The sequence below is a fragment of the Micropterus dolomieu genome, linkage group LG16 (assembly GCF_021292245.1).
Source record: "Micropterus dolomieu isolate WLL.071019.BEF.003 ecotype Adirondacks linkage group LG16, ASM2129224v1, whole genome shotgun sequence".
Classification (NCBI taxonomy): Eukaryota; Metazoa; Chordata; class Actinopteri; order Centrarchiformes; family Centrarchidae; genus Micropterus; species Micropterus dolomieu.
In genome coordinates this window covers 20,688,254-20,705,979 of record NC_060165.1, presented here as the reverse complement: position 1 = coordinate 20,705,979, position 17,726 = coordinate 20,688,254, and the positions used below count along the sequence as shown (strand labels likewise).

Sequence of the window (17,726 nt, the reverse complement as noted above, 5' to 3'; positions counted from 1 at the left end):
TGCATCTCTGGAGCTCAGCCACAGTGACCTTTGGGTTCTTCTTTACCTCTCTCACCAAGGCTCTTCTCCCCCGATAGCTCAGTTTGGCCGGACGGCCAGCTGTAGGAAGGGTTCTGGTCGTCCCAAACGTCTTCCATTTGAGGATTATGGAGGCCACTGTGCTCTTAGGAACCTTAAGTGCCGCAGAAATTTTTTTGTAACCTTGGCCAGATCTGTGCCTTGCCACAATTCTGTCTCTGAGCTCTTCAGGCAGTTCCTTTGACCTCATGATTCTCATTTGCTCAGACATGCACTGTGAGCTGTAAGGTCTTATATAGACAGGTGTGTGGCTTTCCTAATCAAGTCCAATCAGTATAATCAAACACAGCTGGACTCAAATGAAGGTGTAGAACCATCTCAAGGATGATCAGAAGAAATAGACAGCACCTGAGTTAAATATGAGTGTCACGGCAAAGGGTCTGAATACTTATGACCATGTGATATTTCAGTTTTTCTTTTTTAATAAATTTGCAACAATTTCTACATTTCTGTTTTTTTCTGTCAAGATGGGGTGCTGAGTGTACATTACTGAGAAATAAAATGAACTTTTTTGATTTTTGGAAAATGACTGCAATGAAACAAAGTGAAAAATTTAAAGGGGTCTGAATACTTTCCGTACCCACTGTAACTGACAACACCTGTGATCAGGGCAGCTCACAGTCCCAGACACGTTTGCGCCTCTGCTTTTAACGTAACATTTTTAGATTGAAACTCTACATGTCAAGTTACCGCTTGGGCACAAACCGGCTGCTAGTTGCTTTCAGGGGAAGTCCGACAGCGGAATATCCCCCTTGTAAATGTGTAACCACTGCGATAACAAGGCGTTCACAATGTATTCCTCAGAGAAATTAACTTTTAAGGGAAAGAAATTTGGAACCATTTGGAGTATATACATGGTTTTGGGCTTCTCTGAAAGGTAACACTGTGGAATGATTGTAAGTGTTACTGGAAGTTTAAACACACTAAAATCATGTACATCTGTAACACACTCTAGGGCCACAGGATAAAGCCTTACACCTGGTCCTACTTTAAATTTCATACCAATACCATGAAAAATGACTATTTTACAGGTTTTTCTAAGGCGGCTGCTGCTGCATCGCTCCGTATCAGCCGGTAGCTCAACGCAGACGTGTGTTTTTGCTGGTAGATCATGAACTTCCTACTTAAAGCTGGATATCGTTATTTTCAGAATTCTGTCGATTTATTCTACCTATCGAGATATGCTATGCAAGCGTGGTCTGTTTCCACGCCCATAAATCTGTGGAACCTTGCTGTTGGGCATTGGGCATGAGTAGTGGTGCAAAATTAAATTATTCTGTTGTGGGAGCATTATTTGATAGGGCAAGGCAAGTTTATTTGTACAGCACATTTCAACAACAAGGTAATTCAAAATGCTTTACATAAAACATAAAAGTTTAAAAGCAACATAGGGAAATTGAAAAAAATACACGTTAAAATATAATAAAAGTTACAGCGCAGTGTACAATCAGGGTTAAAAGAGTTAAATGGAAAATAAAAAGGCTGAGGGGTTGAGCAAATAATTGAGATACAATTATTTTGAAAAGAGAATAAGTACACTTAATCTACTCTCTCTAGCTAGTCTGTACTCGGGTCCATAGCAATCTTTGGGTCCACTGAAACTCCAAAAACCCTCGGACACTACAGAGAAACCAGGACATGTCTGTCCGCAGGCCACTTTGATCCAGTTATACTCTGGACCCACTTGAGTGTTTACAGGTGTACAGAGGTTCCTGCAAATCACTCAGGCGCAAGATTTAAGACCACTTCCTTCACTCTGTTCAATCTCACTCTCATTATCTTTTCACTGCCTACTCATTTCTCACCATGTAAATATTTAATTAAAAGCAATGGTAAAAAGCTAAAAAGAAAACAGGACAGCAAAAGTTACAGTGCAGTGTAAGTTATAAATCTACTAGTTAAAGGCAGTGGTAAAAAGAAAAATCTTAAATATTTAATTAAAAGCTATGGTAAAAAGAAAAGTCTTCAGTTTTAATTTAAAAGAACTGACAGTTTTAGCAGAGGGGGGATAATAGTCAGAATATGCTACCCCTGGAATTATGTTATAATATAATCTAAAAACAGAAGACGTCAAAATACTTAGGGAGTTATACATTAATTGGATTGGAAATGGGAAAACGTAAGGTAGCATTTTTCGATAGGGCAGAGTGACTCAATAGACTATCGATTTGCGCTACGGTAGCATTTTTTGACAAGGCAGCATATATCGTTAGAACACCGGCAAATATGAAACGATACGGCAGCAGTCCCTGGGGATTTAGTGATGGAATAATGTTTTGGACTTAATTTTTTTTACTGGATTGGATCGTCTGGACTTCATAACAAGACTGTTTTTGTTGGAATATAATCGGTCGGTGGATTACTATGAGGCTTCATAGGTGAGTCACGTCAATTATGATTGTACTGCTTGGTCTGACAGAGACGCTGATTGTACCCGCTGCGGTGATTTGCATTGGTCAAATCATGGGGATTTTAGCTTTCAGACGGTGTATCATATGAGTATGAACTTAACATAGCAGCTGTGTGATACTGTAAGTAATGATTTAGTTATTTTAAAAGCAGTGACAACAATTTATAGCATCTACTTCCAATGATGTTGCGTCACATGTAAGTGCAAAGATAAGAAGTGAGCATATCCAGCATAGACTTGTAAATAAAACTAAGCAAATGTATGCACTCCTCACTGATAATGAGAGCCCTTTTGTACCAGTTTTTCAATGTGTGATTTTAAAAGAGAGCCGATCATCAATTAATATATCAAATATTTATACAATGGACTTGTTCGATCTGCTCACCATGTATAGTAAAAATACTTGGAAGACTGTCCAGAGACTTCTTAGATACTGGGGTACTGGGTACCTCCAGGCAGAGGACATTTAGGAGAATCACATTTTGGCTCTTTCAGAGGTGTGTCAAGCAGGCTTCAAAGTAAAAGCTCAGTTCAACTCCAAATACAGCATTGCAGTAGACAAACTACTCGCACATTTATTTTTTAGGCAAAACCACAAAGAGGAAGTGATTATGTGAGTAACTGTTGCTGCCATGACTGAGATCTATTTTAGCACCGCTATTGAAGTATTTATTTAAATTTTCTCCCTCTATCAAAGCACCTTAATCTGGCAGTGGGCAGATATTGTTTGCGGGCAGTTTTAATGTGTTTCCCTTGTCAATGTTTGTATAAACTTTATCTAATGTGTGGTTTATAATGGACTGTGGTGCAGAAAGAGTGACAGTGTTTCAACTCTTGGCTTACATTTTCCATGTTATCTGTCAGTGGCCGAGTCACAATAACATGGTTTTACTGAATAATTAAGTAAATACAATTTCTACATAAATAAACCTAAAGAAACCTCATTTCTTGACTGGCTACTCTCTGCTGTCTCAGAAGAGACACCTCTTGTGCTGTGTCAGCCACCGTAGCCATCCTACGCTCTTTGTAAGGGTAGGGGGAAAGTGTTAGACTGGATAGATGGTTGCAGGTGGGCACACCGGGCCCAGGTGTGTCCCATGCTGCTGATTACCCTGCCAATCAGGTCTGCAGCCCTGGAGAAAAAGAGCAAATCAACAGTGTGAACCAGGCAGAGGGGCCGTCACACTAGGCACACAGTGCGTTTGTCTCCAGATTTGTCTGTCATATGAGGTAATTAAAGACACAGTCTGCATTGACTATAAGAGCTTGTTAACTCCAAAGAAGGCGCAGTGGTTTGTGCAATTGGTTCAGATCAAGGTCGGGCCACGCTCACACCTTAAACAAACCCGTACCAGAGACCCAGATGAAGAGGTGGTCTCGCCCATAGTCAAGCCAAACCTCCAGGTCTGAAAAGTGAAGCCAGTGTGGAAGTGCCTTAAACCTGCATTCTTTCTAATGGCCAGCAGTGGCAACTCCACTGGTTTCAAAAAGCCCTCAGTAAACAATCACTAGTTTCAAGTCTTCAACACAGCATTGTTGTGCATTTAGTAAATTATGGTCCCATTTAGAGGAAAACAGACGATAAAGCATGGTATGCTTTAGGGTATGGCTATCTTTTGATTGACAGGTCGCTACCAAGGTGACCTGTCAAGGGTAACAATGCATATCCATCCCCAGCTCCTCCCTCTTGTTCAAATATTGTCTCTTCTGGTTCCAAAAAATCAAGATGGTGACGGCCAAAATACCAAACTCGAGGCTTTAAAACGGTAGTTCACAAACAGACTGGTAGCATCACCTGGCTATGTTCTTTTATCCACTGTATGATGTTAATACCCCTCTTAAGGTGTTGTCAGTTACACAGCGGATGAACTTTTCACATCATCTTTCCACTCCTCAGGGCTCCAGTCTCTGAAGAGCGACTCTGAATGGCAGCACGCTCTGGAGGATGCTCGACTCAACGGACAGAAGAGTCCGCTGCCACTTGAGGTGTTCAAGGTGAGTCATTATAGTTCACACACACCCACACAATGTAGTGTTGGCACAGAGCCAGACTGCAGGACTACCTGGCTGAGATGATCTGATTTGTTGCCACAATTACCTTGATGATCTGTGCCTGATTTATAAAATGAATCTAAGATAATAAGTGAAAATATTTTACATGTCTGTAATTTCCTAATCATTTTCTAGCAAGTTTCCTTGAAAGAATTGTGTAATTTGGTGCCACTTAGAAAATTAGAATGCCCTTGAAATAAAAGCTCAATTTAAACCCAATTTTATTCTCCATATGCTATATGTTGAATTGTATACTTGCTTGAAGATACAGTTCACATTGTGCATGTTCAGCTAACACGTAGGTGCATTGCTAATTGTTAGTGTAACCCAGAGGAGAGTCTGGGTTACTCTAGCAATTAATTGGAACTGTACCAATTTCCCCACATAATTATTTTCCCATAGTTATATCCAGGAAACGTCCAAGGAGATTATTAGAAAATCATTCAGAAATTATAGACCTGTAAAATAAAGCGTTATAGGATAAATTATGATTGAACTGATTTAAATTATAAGGTCTAGTAAAAAACCATGCTGTTTTTCTCTATATGTGTGGGTTACACAATAAAAACCAGCCTCTTATGCAATTTTATTCATTTGACAATTCTGCCATTATTTGCATTAGCAGGGAGATCCACTGCCTGAAAACAAATGCTCCTTAACTAGAACAACAGGAACCAAAACAAATCTTGTGAGAGATGGAAGAGTAACATGGTGAAACGGCATTAACAAGAACAGAAATATTACCAAAATATGGTCCAACCAACATACGACTGGAATAAATAGAACTTGTTCAAATTTAAAGAACAAGGAGTGGAACACAAAGAATTTATACCATTACCTAACACTTCTTACATAATACAATGTGATTAAACTACTGTATCAATGCTACAGAAACTGCCAGCCGCCAAATCACAACATCCACAACTGAAAGTGTACACAGTGCTTCACCAAACCTGACAAGACTGTCACAGGCATAACGAGATTGCAAAAGCAAAACGTTGTTTTTATTTAAAAGATTGTTTCCCGAAGATTTAGGAGACACAAGTGTTGTAATCGTGATTCTGAGTCAGACAAACATAATTTTTTCATTTCCTTTTCATTTCCAGCCTTAAACTTTGACACACTTTCTGGTAGAGTGCGTCTTTCCTGAAACAAAACAAAAATCTCCGTCATACAGGAAGCGAAGTGCTGATATTTAGAGTTATTTCAGAAATAATAGAAGAAGAGTGGGTGGTTGGCATAAGCAGGCTGATCAAACAAAGAAATTGCAGACACTCAAACTTTATCAACCTCAAATCCTGAGGGGAAAGAAGTCACAGAGGTAACAAACGTGCCAATCACACGGTTTACCAATTCATCAGTAAAAACAAAACAATTAATATGTTGTCTTGATCACCACAATCCGGAGATGATACTTCATCCACTGTTTCATTAACACTTTTCCTCATCCATCACATGCCCACTCAGAAGGTTTGCATGACCTACATTGTCTTGTGTGTGCATTAACAAAAGTGGAGCACATTTGTCTAAAAGAGTTGACTTTACTGTGTCAGGACCATGTAGACCTGCCTAAGCACTCCTTCAAGACGGGGATGAAGCTGGAGATGGTTTCTCTGCGGGAGCAGCTCCAGATCTGCCCTGTTTCTGTCACCAAGGTGAGTCACACGGAAATGCTCGAACAACAATGTCTTATCTAAAGAAATATATCAAGCAGACTCCTCCCTCGAGCATTCCTCAGATGCCTGTATCAATGTGGCATTGGATTTTTAACATGTTTTGGTCAAGAAGGTCACCTCGTTCCTCAGGTTTTTGGATTCCAGTTACTTGAAGTTCTTAGGTATTTAATCTTTTGTGTCCCAGTAATGCTGACTGAAAACATTTTTTAACTGTGTTCTCTGCTGTGAATTCTGATTTTACTTTACTGATTAATGAAGCTACCTATACTGTGCCATATTTGTAAAGATTTAAATATGTAAACTTACATAATACAAGAAGACTCACTATGTGACCTTCAAATCCTCTTATTTTTGGAATAAATAATTGTGCCAGTATTCAATAGTTTAAGATCCATATAGGAACCCTCATTTTATCCCAGTTCACTGCTGATGCTATGAAAGTTTGTGACATTGACAGTGATTGTGACATTTAGAATTTATAAACAGAAGTTTGGGGTGATAATGAGCGCTACATCATAATAAGGAAGTGTCATTTTTCTGAAAAATACTATTAAAAGAAACCCTAGAGTTTGAATAATAAAAAAACTTGCAAGTTTCTGTTTGAATTTTCAAAGAAGGAAATTCAAAACATTAATTTCGCTGATTGCTTTTTAAAGTTCAGTATATTCATTTATATTTACACTTAAATATTAGGTATTTAGATGCACCTCCATAGTGTCTCTCTTACATTTGTAGTCCCAAAACCCAAACATGTGCCCCTTTAACAATAAAAAGAAGATGTTATACTTAATGGAGAAGTTGATCAAATGTCGCATTAGAATGATAAACATTCTTCTGTTCTCTTCAGGTCTACGACGACATCTACTTCCAGGTAACGCTGGATGATCTCTCCCTTGACGCGAAGCCGCAGTCTGTCGTGTGTCACGCCAACTCTCCTGGCATTCTGCCCATCCAGTGGTGTCTGAAGAATGGCGTGGGTCTGGAGCGGCCCCGAGGCTACGAAGGCCAGGACTTCGACTGGGCTGACTACCTGAAGCAGAGCGGGACAGAAGCGGCCCCTGACGCCTGCTTCCCTGATGTAAGACCAGGGAAAGTCCTGATTTTCATTAGACCTGAAAGTTTACCAGACATAAGTTTGGTAAAATAACAAGTGCTCATCCTTGAAAAAGACTGAGCACTCCCAAACTTACTAGTACTAGCTGGACAAAGACAAGCTTAAACTTTATGTTTTATCTAATGCGTTTTCTAGCACCATGTTTTACAAGTGAAATGGCCTCAGGGATGAGGACTAACTGGTTTGACAAATGCACGTCTGGTGAACTCTCCCATCTCCGATAAAGACCATTGTACCTGTTTCCACAGCTTTGGGAACCAGGTTTGTTGGTAAAAGACAGTGTCTTAAACCTAAGACCAAATTCTCACAATGTTTTACGAGCCATTTGAAGAAACCAGCCAATCAGAAAACATGTGAAATGATGCATATGTCGCCGGCCAAGTAAACAAACAATGACAGCAATAGGATTGTATTTTTAAAACATGAGAGTAGCACAGAAGGATTATACGATGTGTCTCTGCTTGCATTTCTTTCTACTTTACACCCCCCACCCCAATAATTCTTAATATCTCATTATCTGACATGCCTCAAAATGTACTATATTGTGCAGTCTGACACCGATTGCGGCCAAGTTTGAATTTGACCCTGGTGGAAAAGTGTAACATGCAATGAACCTGTAATATCGCTGTTAATGCACCTTGTCTAACAGCCTTAAAGGGGAAAACCAGGGTTAAATCAGATTGAATACCTTGTAGTCTGAGTCCAACTGAGGTTAGATCATTGCCCTAAATGTAAAATAAACTCTCCTCTACCCGTCTGTGTGTGTTTTTGTGTGTCTGTTCAGACATGGCAGAACAGAGGCTTTGCCAAGGACATGTGGCTGGAGGCGGTGAACCCTCACCGGCCAGAGGAGGTGTGTGTGGCTGAGATCACACAGGTCAGAGGACGCCTGCTGTGGCTCCGACTGGAAGGTACAGACGTGTGTGGTTGTGTTTGTGTAGCGAGGATTAAGTGTCAGAGGATTAAGTGTCAGAGGACTCCTGCTGTGTCTCAGAGAAAATGGTGTGTTAGGGTGTGTGTGTGACAGCTCCCCCCCCCCCGCTGTCTACCTGTCTCCAGGTGTGGCAAAGCCCCTGTCAGAGTGTATTGTGGACGTCGAGTCCGTGGACATCTTCCCTGTCGGCTGGTGCGAGGCCAACGCTTACCCTTTGACCCCTCCACTCAAACCTGTCTGTATGTATACACACACAAAATATATACACATATTTACTTGGGAGTGACAGCTTAACTCAGACTCTCTTGAACTGTCTTTTTTTCTGCAGGCCAGAAGCAGAAGAAGATAGCGGTGGTCCAGCCAGAGAAACAGTAAGAGAGACAGACATTTATCTATCAAAACCTATCACAGGTGGAGTTTGAATGATGCGGGTTTTTGAAGGCTTATGCTGATATATTTTGGCGTTCAAGCCGTGAGTGTTTTATTCAATAGAGAGCTGTAATCCGGTCGCTTTTTCACGCTAGCATCCGTTTAATTAGCCCCAGCCGGACAATATGCAGACAGGTGACAGATTAAAGGAGGAACATAACAAATGCAGATGTCTCAAAAACTATGAGAATCATGTTGTAGTCTTTGGCGTCACCTGACCTCAGCAACTGAATGTTTACACATGATTAGATATTTTAACGCATCCTGTGTTAAAGTCGGTGTAGACATTTTTACAATTTAACAAAATGCGCAATCTTTAACCAAATATAATCAAGTGTTTTTGGGCTTCCTACTTAAACCATAAAAATGTTAAGTATGCATTATTTGCCAGGAGCAGTTATTGTATGGAAAACTAATTAAATTCATTGATAGTTCACAATTAATACAAACGTTTCCTCGTTATGAGGAAATGTTAAAGTTTCCTGTAAAACGTATTTACTAAAGCAAGTTCTAAATGAACATATATTTAAGGCGATAGGTTTGACGTATCACATGTTAACAAAAAAGGAATGTCTCAATCTCAAAAATGCTTATTACTTTTATTACATGCATTTTATATATTTAGTACACAGAACTTAAGTTGATTATCCCCTTGGAGTATAGTAATTTTCCAGCATCCTTGGGATTAGACCTGCACAAATTACTTTTTTATATTTTGATGATTCAAATAATAAAATATGGTATGGTTGGTATTAGGGCTGAAAAAATTAAGCTGATTAATTGATCAGTTGATCAACAGTAAAATAATCAGCATTTATTTTGATAATCAATCAATCACGTTGTTTTCCAAGCAAAATGCCAAATAGTGATTGTTTTACTTTTTTGGGCCTCAAAAATGTATTTAAATTGGGACAATAAAACAGCGGGTCAGAGGTTTAGAGGTCAAAACTTATAGACATCTGACACCTGCGATGAAGAGTTACAAGTAAACCCTGCTTTATTAAGGGGTTATGAGCCTAAAAGTTTGGAAACATTGTCTTATGAAAAAGTAAACTGAAACCCTTTTTTAAATTTCTGACAGTTAATAGAACGATGAATCAGTGAATAGAGAATATAATCGGCAGATGAATTGATAATGAAAATAATCATTAGTTGCAGCCATAGTATGTGTAGAACAAAAAAGTCAAACAAAATAGTAATTATGTCTTGATAATCTGGCTTCCTTACATTTGGACACATCAGAACACTTAGAAAATCGAATTAACTTAAAATACTTTAATTGAAGTTTGGTGAACATTCATTCAAACGGCTCTGCGGTAAGTTTTCCAAATGTTAAATGGAAGTGAAATACTGTCAGTCAACTAATCCATATCACTGTAACCTCACCACAGCTATTGTCTATTTCCCTTTGTTTTCTATCTTTCCACCTGTGTGCTAAAAAATCTCAGTAAAGGTTTCTTCAGAAAGCCCTCAAGGCTTTTCTCCCTCTCTGTCACTCCTAAGCTATTAATTGAAACAGTGGCTTTTTAGAGCAGAAATTGCTTTCCCGGGGCACTGATTGATTTTGTTGACAAATGACATGTTACATCGTCGGCTGGAAAAGGCAGCCCCGGGAGTGCGAGGTGGAAATGGTGGTTGGAGAGGAGGAGAAATATGAGGTCTTCAGCAGCACTTTGTCAGCTCTCTCATCTAACCGCAAATCCCATTTCTCACCTTCAGGGGAATCCTTTTATCAATACCCCCCCTCCCGTCACTTTGTCCCCCCCTGCTGCTTTCTAACCTGCTTCTATATCTGACAGAAAATATTGTAGCTGTTGTGAAGATTGATCTGTAAAATGAGCCATCATTCGGTTGCTCTGTTGCTTCCCGTCTGGAAAATTTCATTGATTAGTTTGATTGTACTGATTGTCTTTCCCCGTAGGTTGGCTCCGTCGCAGCCGGTAGAGGTGACACCTGTCAACCACTGCCAGCCCGTTGCCATGGATCCAGGTAATCAAAAGCCACGTTACGCATGATTTATCTCCAGAAACTTATGCTAATGAGCTGCTATGTGTGAGTGAAGGGAAACCCCGCTCTTCAGATACTTCTACACTCATAAACATCACCAATTTGTGATGCTCAGTATGTACTTTGTGTTTTTAGAGTCTCATCTTCTTCCTAAGTCCATTTCAGACATATAATGTGTAACAGTGTTGTTCCTTTATCTTTTAAAGTAATGTTTTTTTGTTACCATTCAGACAGAGGTGCACATAATACAGGTGCATCTCAAATGTTAACATGTTAACTAACAAAATGTGTGTAACTTATCATTAGAAATTGTGTTTAAACATGAGTGGGATTAGAATAACTTAATTGTTAGCACCAGAACCAGACTGAGATTAACAGCTAGGGAAACCTTTGCAGGTGTTTCGAGTTAATTAGCTGGTTAGAGCTCTTCTCAGGTCGACATTTCTGTATGATATATTCTCTATTCTAAAATTCTAATAGTTTTGAGACACTGTAGTTTACCATGAGTCATAATCTTTAAAAGTACTAAACTAAAACAAAATATATCACTTTGAATCTAGAGAATGTGAAAGCTTCACTTTTTGAATTCAATTACAGAGGAAATTTTTATTTATTTTTTTTACATGCACCTGTACATCTTTATTCAGGCACGACAGAACATTTCCAGTTGAGTTGAAAAGTAATGGCATCAATAAAGAAGAGTTTGTTTTTGTTCTCACATTAATGATTGACTCAAAATATATTTGCCATTGAAGGAGTATTTAATACCTATTGTGACTAACTCATTGACACCAAATCCCATTTATAAATTCTAAATTATTTATTAGTGTGTTGTGTCAGTCAATCAGAGTGGGCACAGGGCGTGCACATTTTACAACAAACGAAACTGGAGGAAAACGTGGGATCATGGCGCCAGGCGAACAGACCGAGGCAGCGGCTGTGCTGCAGTTTTGTCCGGCGTCAACTCACACTGAAGTGTTTCAGCAGCGGCGCGTTTAGCCTACACGTTGTTAACGTGTTTTTAATTTGTTATTTTGTGTGCTTCAACTATGGATAACCGCTCTCTGTGAGCCGGTTCCGTTACGTTCTATGCAGGCTACACATGCTACATGGAGCATTGCAGAATAAGAGCGTGTTGCCTGCCTGGTTTTGCTGAGTTATTCAGATTTTGCTTATTTATTCAATTGTCCTTGATTTTTGTGCTTCTACCTAGGTTAAGTAGGCTACTTAGTTAAATTATCTTTTTTTTGGTCTGTTTTAACTGTGTTTATTGTTGATGTACGATCGGGGGTGTTTTATTTTGAAAATCGACAGGATTCTCTATGGTTCTGTGTCCGACTTTCTGCCTGGTTCATCTGTGCTGCTTGACAGTCAAAAATAGACTGGCAGTGAATATTGAACTTTAGCAAAACTTCAATTAAAAAAAATCACAAACCGAATTGTAATCACAATATCTGGCAGAAAAATCGCAAGTAGATTATTTTCCCAAATCGGTCAGCCCTAGTTGGAAGTGTTCAATGTGAAATATTACAGTCCAATTTAGCAAAACTGGCTTTTCGGTCATGAGATAGACACATAAAAACTGCCAGTATGTTCTCTTAAAAAGTTTAGTGTGCCTTTTGGCAACACAATCCAAAGAGTAACTCTTTGTTCTCTACATGTAGTTGATGAAAGTGATACTGACAATGTAGTAAGTTATCTCAGTCGAGGGAAAGCAACACTGGTGACAGAGTAATGTTGTGTGTTCCTGCTTTGATTCAAAAGATTATTAAAGAACACAAAGAGCAGCTACAGCAAGATGCAACTTGTGGCTACAGTTTGCACTGTGGCCTATTGAGTCTCATTTCCTCTTTAGTGAAGCTTTGGGGTTTTTTCTCTCTCATAGAACAATATGACTAAAATATTCACAAGTGAAGATTGTTTTTCCCTGCATGTTTATTGAATGGTGCTGCAAAGGAAATCCTCATCTATCATTAATACATTAGAGAGCTGAAACATTTTTCTGCTATCAGATTTTACACTACTATGTCTGCATTTGGTCAGTTATCAACTGGAAAACCTTCACACACAACAACACGGAGACAGATATATATATTTTTTAACCATTTAAGTCTTATAAAGTTGATGTTAAAAAGAGACTCACTTTATAAGTTGAGTCTTGTTTTTGTAGTTTTGTCCATTTTCTTTTTAAGTTAAGACACAGCTTTACACACAAGCATTCACAAAGGTTTTAGATGAGCCTTCAAGTTAAACATACCATTTATTTAGAGGTCAAAACCCTTAGCAGTTAGCTTCAACATGCTCTCTTTGCCTTGTGCAGTTTTACAATGCAATAGACAAATAAATCACTTCCATATCAGTGCCTAAGATAACTGGGTTTTGTTTAAAACTATTTGGTCGGTTTGCCCAGTGAAACTCGTAGTAAATATTAGCACTGCATCATAATATTTAAAATATTTTAACCGATGGAAGCCACACATTTAGAAAACCGATAAACAGAACAGATAAAAATGCTTTATTCTTTTTTGGAGAGTCATGGGAGCCTAAATACAGTTAAGTGTATTTTTAATGCATTTCAGCAAACCAACACTGGAAGAAACAAGAGTTGAGTTTGCAGAAGATCTGTATGTAAACAACACCTATGTTCAGGCACAAAGAGAGCGGTGGGCTCAGTGTTGTTTCCAGGAGACCTTTGCCCTCTTTTCCAAGTTCTCTGTTTAAAAACCACCCACTCGCTCATGCATATTTATCACCTTACCTAATTACTAGTCACCCCTAGCAGTGCGGTTCCAGGTGCTGCAGGAAGGGCGGAGAGCAGCATTGTTCTGTCGACCCTAATTCATCTCGGGGGAGGGGGGGGCGCATGAACAGGACGTACTCTTTGCCCAGTTTGACTCTGTATTCACCTGTGTGGTGAAATGCTTAGGGTCAAATACTACAGATCTATATAAAGAACAATAACGCATGCAGCTTCGTAGGCAGCAAAATAGAACAAAGGATGAAAAGATATTTATTCTGTAGTAACAGTTCATCAAAAACAAGTTTATAAAAGTGAGTTTTAAAAAAAGAAACCAATGACTGAAGCATCATAACACTGTGGTCAAGGTGGACAACACTGTTCCAATTTTTTACAGAATGTAGTTGCAAATCTTCAGACCAAGTGAACACAAAAATCTGATCCTTGTCATCCTGGTCTCATCGCATCGCCTACCAGTTCATTTAAAAAGGCAGTTTTACACATCAACAAAGCAACAGCACAAAAACCAGAAAAACTTGCTGCAGAAATTGATGGAAGACAATGTACAACTATCACAAAATGTAAAACCGCTCTGATGACCATTAACATCACAAGAGACTGGCTGTAGGTGAGAGAGTTTAAATATGAGGTGTGAGTTTCACATTAGAGAAGAGCCACTCTATCTATCAGGTTTGTTCACTATGGCAATAAGATGAACTCTGAGCAAGTAGAAAGAGGAAAGGGCAGGTCACAGACTGTCAAAAGGCAATGTACTGTATAGATATATTTAGTCACATTCATTCCTATTCAGTGAACTGTTATTTTAATGAGTAGCCTTGGAGATTGTATTGTTACATACTTGGAGTTATTCTAACATGTCAGGTTTGCTTCTGTGTTTTGTTCTGGTCGTGTCAAAAGGGCCTTTTGAATTCAGTGTCCTTTTTAAATATTTCTGATGGAAATATTTCAGATTATGCTGTCCAAGAATAAACGGATGCTTTTACTTTTTAAACATGTCTGTATAGTGTAGCATTTCTATAATTTCTTCTTCCAAATGTATACCTTTTGTTTAATAGATGTGGCTTCCTTGTGTGTAGTCAGTGTGTGTTTGACTGAAACAGGGTTTTACTACAGTAATTCAGGACTTCTCAAACATTCCAACGCACACACACTAGAGCCAAGATTTCGATTTGTTTAATTTTGTTCTGAGATCTTAGATGCTGCAAACCATGCTTCATGTTTGTGTGTGCTTTTATTTAGATGGCTCAGTGTAGTCAGGGTTAATTCCCTCTTGGGCATACTGTATATTTGTTGTTAATTATATGTTAGTAAAGGGAAGAATGAAATAAAATGGGCTTATTACTTTTTAAAAGAGATCTAAGCCAAGTTCACGTTTCCTATTAATTTCCATGCTGGTTAACATTCCTGTTTATGGTCCTTCCTCTATCCCAGGCTCAGCCAATGGCAGATACTGCTGCTCCAAGATTTTTGTCAACCACCGCTGTTTCTCAGGACCGTACCTCAACAAGGGACGCATCGCAGAGCTGCCGCAAGCCGTCGGACCCGGAAAATGCACACTGGTCCTCAAAGAGGTGGGCTGATGTTAAGAGCAGGGGGGGAGGGGGACGGAGACGAGCAGTTTCAATCAAAGAGTTACACACTTTCAAAGGCAGAAGAGGGGCGACAGAGATTGAAAGAGGAGGAGGTGAAAGATGGAGGGCGAGACAGCGATGTCTTGTTAACCACCTGCAGTTTCCCAGAAGTGCCTTCATTTTAATGTGAAAAGCTGTCAGTCAAGTGTGTTTACAGATTCACACCGCCACTACTGCTTAGCAAAACAGCCCCTTAATTTCTCCAGAGACTGTGTTTGTGCGTTCACATGTACCTGCACTTTCTGCATGTGTGTGTGAGTGTTCGGTTTTGCCCCGACTGGTGACTGGTGTGATCTGTTTGTCAGTTTTGTTCCTTCATGTTTGTGCAGTTGCTCTGATTCTTCCTGAGATTTTTTCAGTTGAACCAGGACTTTATTATTTTTAATCTGAACTCTGCTTTTGCCTCCAGCTGCTGAGCATGCTGATCAACGCCGCCTACAAGCCAGGACGAGTCCTGAAGGAGCTGCAGGAGCTGGAGGATCAGAGCTGGGACTGCCAAGAGGAGACCCTCAAAGCCAAGTGAGGAAACCAAAATACACAAAGGAGAAATGTTCCAAAAAGAGGCTAGAGCAGATCTCCCCCCATTGGATTTGGTCGTTTTCAGGGGTCATTTTATTGAGCTGTGGTCATAAAATGACATGTCCTATTGGCTTCCATGCTTAAATGTAATAAATCTGACTATCATCACATCTTTCTCATTAAAAATCACTAGCAGCCCTCACAGAAGAGCCTTGTGTTTTTCCCTCTCTCTGTCCCTACGAGTCCGTTTGCTCCCCTCCATTGAATTTTTTATTTTTTGCTGCAGTGGTTAGTACGAGGTCTGCATTTTCTTCCACTGCTGGCTGCACGGAGCCAAATTATTCTACAGCTTCAGGCTGCATGCTCTGTGTTTTCTAATCAAAAACTACCCAGTTTTTCTGGCTGAAATGAGACAGAATTGGCCAGTCATATGTTCTAGTGAGTCACCTGCGGTGGGTGACACATTCATGCGTGAATCTTTTGACAACTTGACAAAGGAGTTACTTTATTTGAGGCATTTACTGCCCAGCGAGCTGAGGCCTTTCTGACTGGCGTGTAGAAGGTTCAGTACACAATTCAGTTCAATTAATCAACAACAAAAATGTCAGTATTACCATGATGGGAAAGGTGTAAGTTGACAGGGAATTTATTCAATCCTGTTGTATTTTGATTGGCTCTAACGTGTAGATGCTTTTTCTAAGGAATTTAAACATGATCGGATTAATTTTTTTATATCGTGACCAGTGTTGGGCAGTAATGCGTTACTCAGTAATAATTACTTTTCCCAGTAACTAGTAGTGTAATGGATTCATGTTCCAAAATAATAATATTATTACAGTTACTAGTAACGCTGCGTTACTAGAACGCACCATCCTTGGCGTGAATGCATGAATGCGCGGTAGGTCAGCGCACCGGACCTTATGTTGTTAAAGTCAGCCAAAAAGCGGGGGGGTGTAGTGAAAGTAATATAGGAACGTAATAAGTAACAGTTACTTTTATCACCCAGTAATAAGTAATGTAATATTATTTTTTTAAGGAGTAATAACTAACTAGTAACTTCTAACAATTTCTGACTAATTTCTAACTTGAACCACAGTCGGGTTTGGATCCAAATTCTATTTAGTTTAATCAGGTCTTGTCTTGTTGTATTGCTACACTTGTGGTCTGTAAAAATAGTGAATACCAAAACAGACTCCAAGGAACTTGCTGGCAGCTGTAATCGCACTTTAACTGATTCATACATTCATTTTTAGGACATATATTAGTGCTGAAAAACTAAGCAAACGATTTTGATTATCTATTAATCGTAAAACGTAGTTTTTGAAGCAACAATAACGAACATTTTCAGCTTCTCAAAAGTGATGATTTGCTGCTTTGTAAACTTAATATGTTTTGTTTTGTACTGTTGAGCAGACAAAAACAAGACATTTCAAGATTAGAAATGTTTTTTTTTCTGATTGACCACATTTAGGCTTTTTCAGTTATTGTCTTTTTGTTGCCATCACCTCCACTGCAGCTCAACAGGGGAACAAACAGGGAAGTTAATACTAAAAAGACTGTATCTTTGGAAAACATCACTTGATTTGACAAACTTAAACTGCTGACGCCACATATTTACTTCAGATAAACTACTTTTTTACTTTTTATTTTGGCTCCCACCACTTACGTCAAAGGTTTTGAGGAAGTATGAACAGGAGGAAATAACACTGCAGCAAGAAAAACCTGTTCATGGGCACCTGATTATTATTTTAAGATGGAATTGAAACATTTATCCTTTAACACGGTTTATGGATTTAAAAAAAATATATAAACAGATCAGCTAAGCTCATATGTTTGGACCCCAAGACAAGCTATCTGGAATTTTTGGTGGCCGGTAATTTATCATGAAATATTTATACTAACTCATTGACATTTAGTTCTTAGTGCATTTTATTATGCATACTATTTAGTTAGTTTTGTATTGATTTATTCTTGTTTATTAATGAAGTTTAAAACCTTAAAGAGATGAACAAAAACAATAAAGACTGACCTTTTAGGACCAAATCGTATTAAAGATATAATCTCATTTTAAATTTGTGTATGTTCAAATGTTAAAGAATTCACTCCGGTTCAGTCAGA

At 38.9% G+C, this 17,726-nt stretch overlaps 1 protein-coding gene across 4 annotated transcripts in view; it reads left to right on the top strand.

Annotated features, from left to right (window-relative positions):
* The window catches only part of sfmbt2 (Scm like with four mbt domains 2), a 56,523-nt gene that overhangs the window by 32,552 nt on the left and 6,245 nt on the right, over positions 1-17,726 (top strand). For all 4 annotated transcript variants that reach the window (XM_046072271.1, XM_046072272.1, XM_046072268.1 and 1 more), the window contains 9 exons: positions 4,386-4,483; positions 6,094-6,195; positions 7,064-7,294; positions 8,115-8,241; positions 8,390-8,503; positions 8,593-8,635; positions 10,615-10,682; positions 14,890-15,029; positions 15,499-15,608. In XM_046072271.1, the coding sequence (XP_045928227.1) occupies positions 4,386-4,483; positions 6,094-6,195; positions 7,064-7,294; positions 8,115-8,241; positions 8,390-8,503; positions 8,593-8,635; positions 10,615-10,682; positions 14,890-15,029; positions 15,499-15,608 (1,033 nt within the window). The remainder of the gene's footprint in view (positions 1-4,385; positions 4,484-6,093; positions 6,196-7,063; positions 7,295-8,114; positions 8,242-8,389; positions 8,504-8,592; positions 8,636-10,614; positions 10,683-14,889; positions 15,030-15,498; positions 15,609-17,726) is intronic.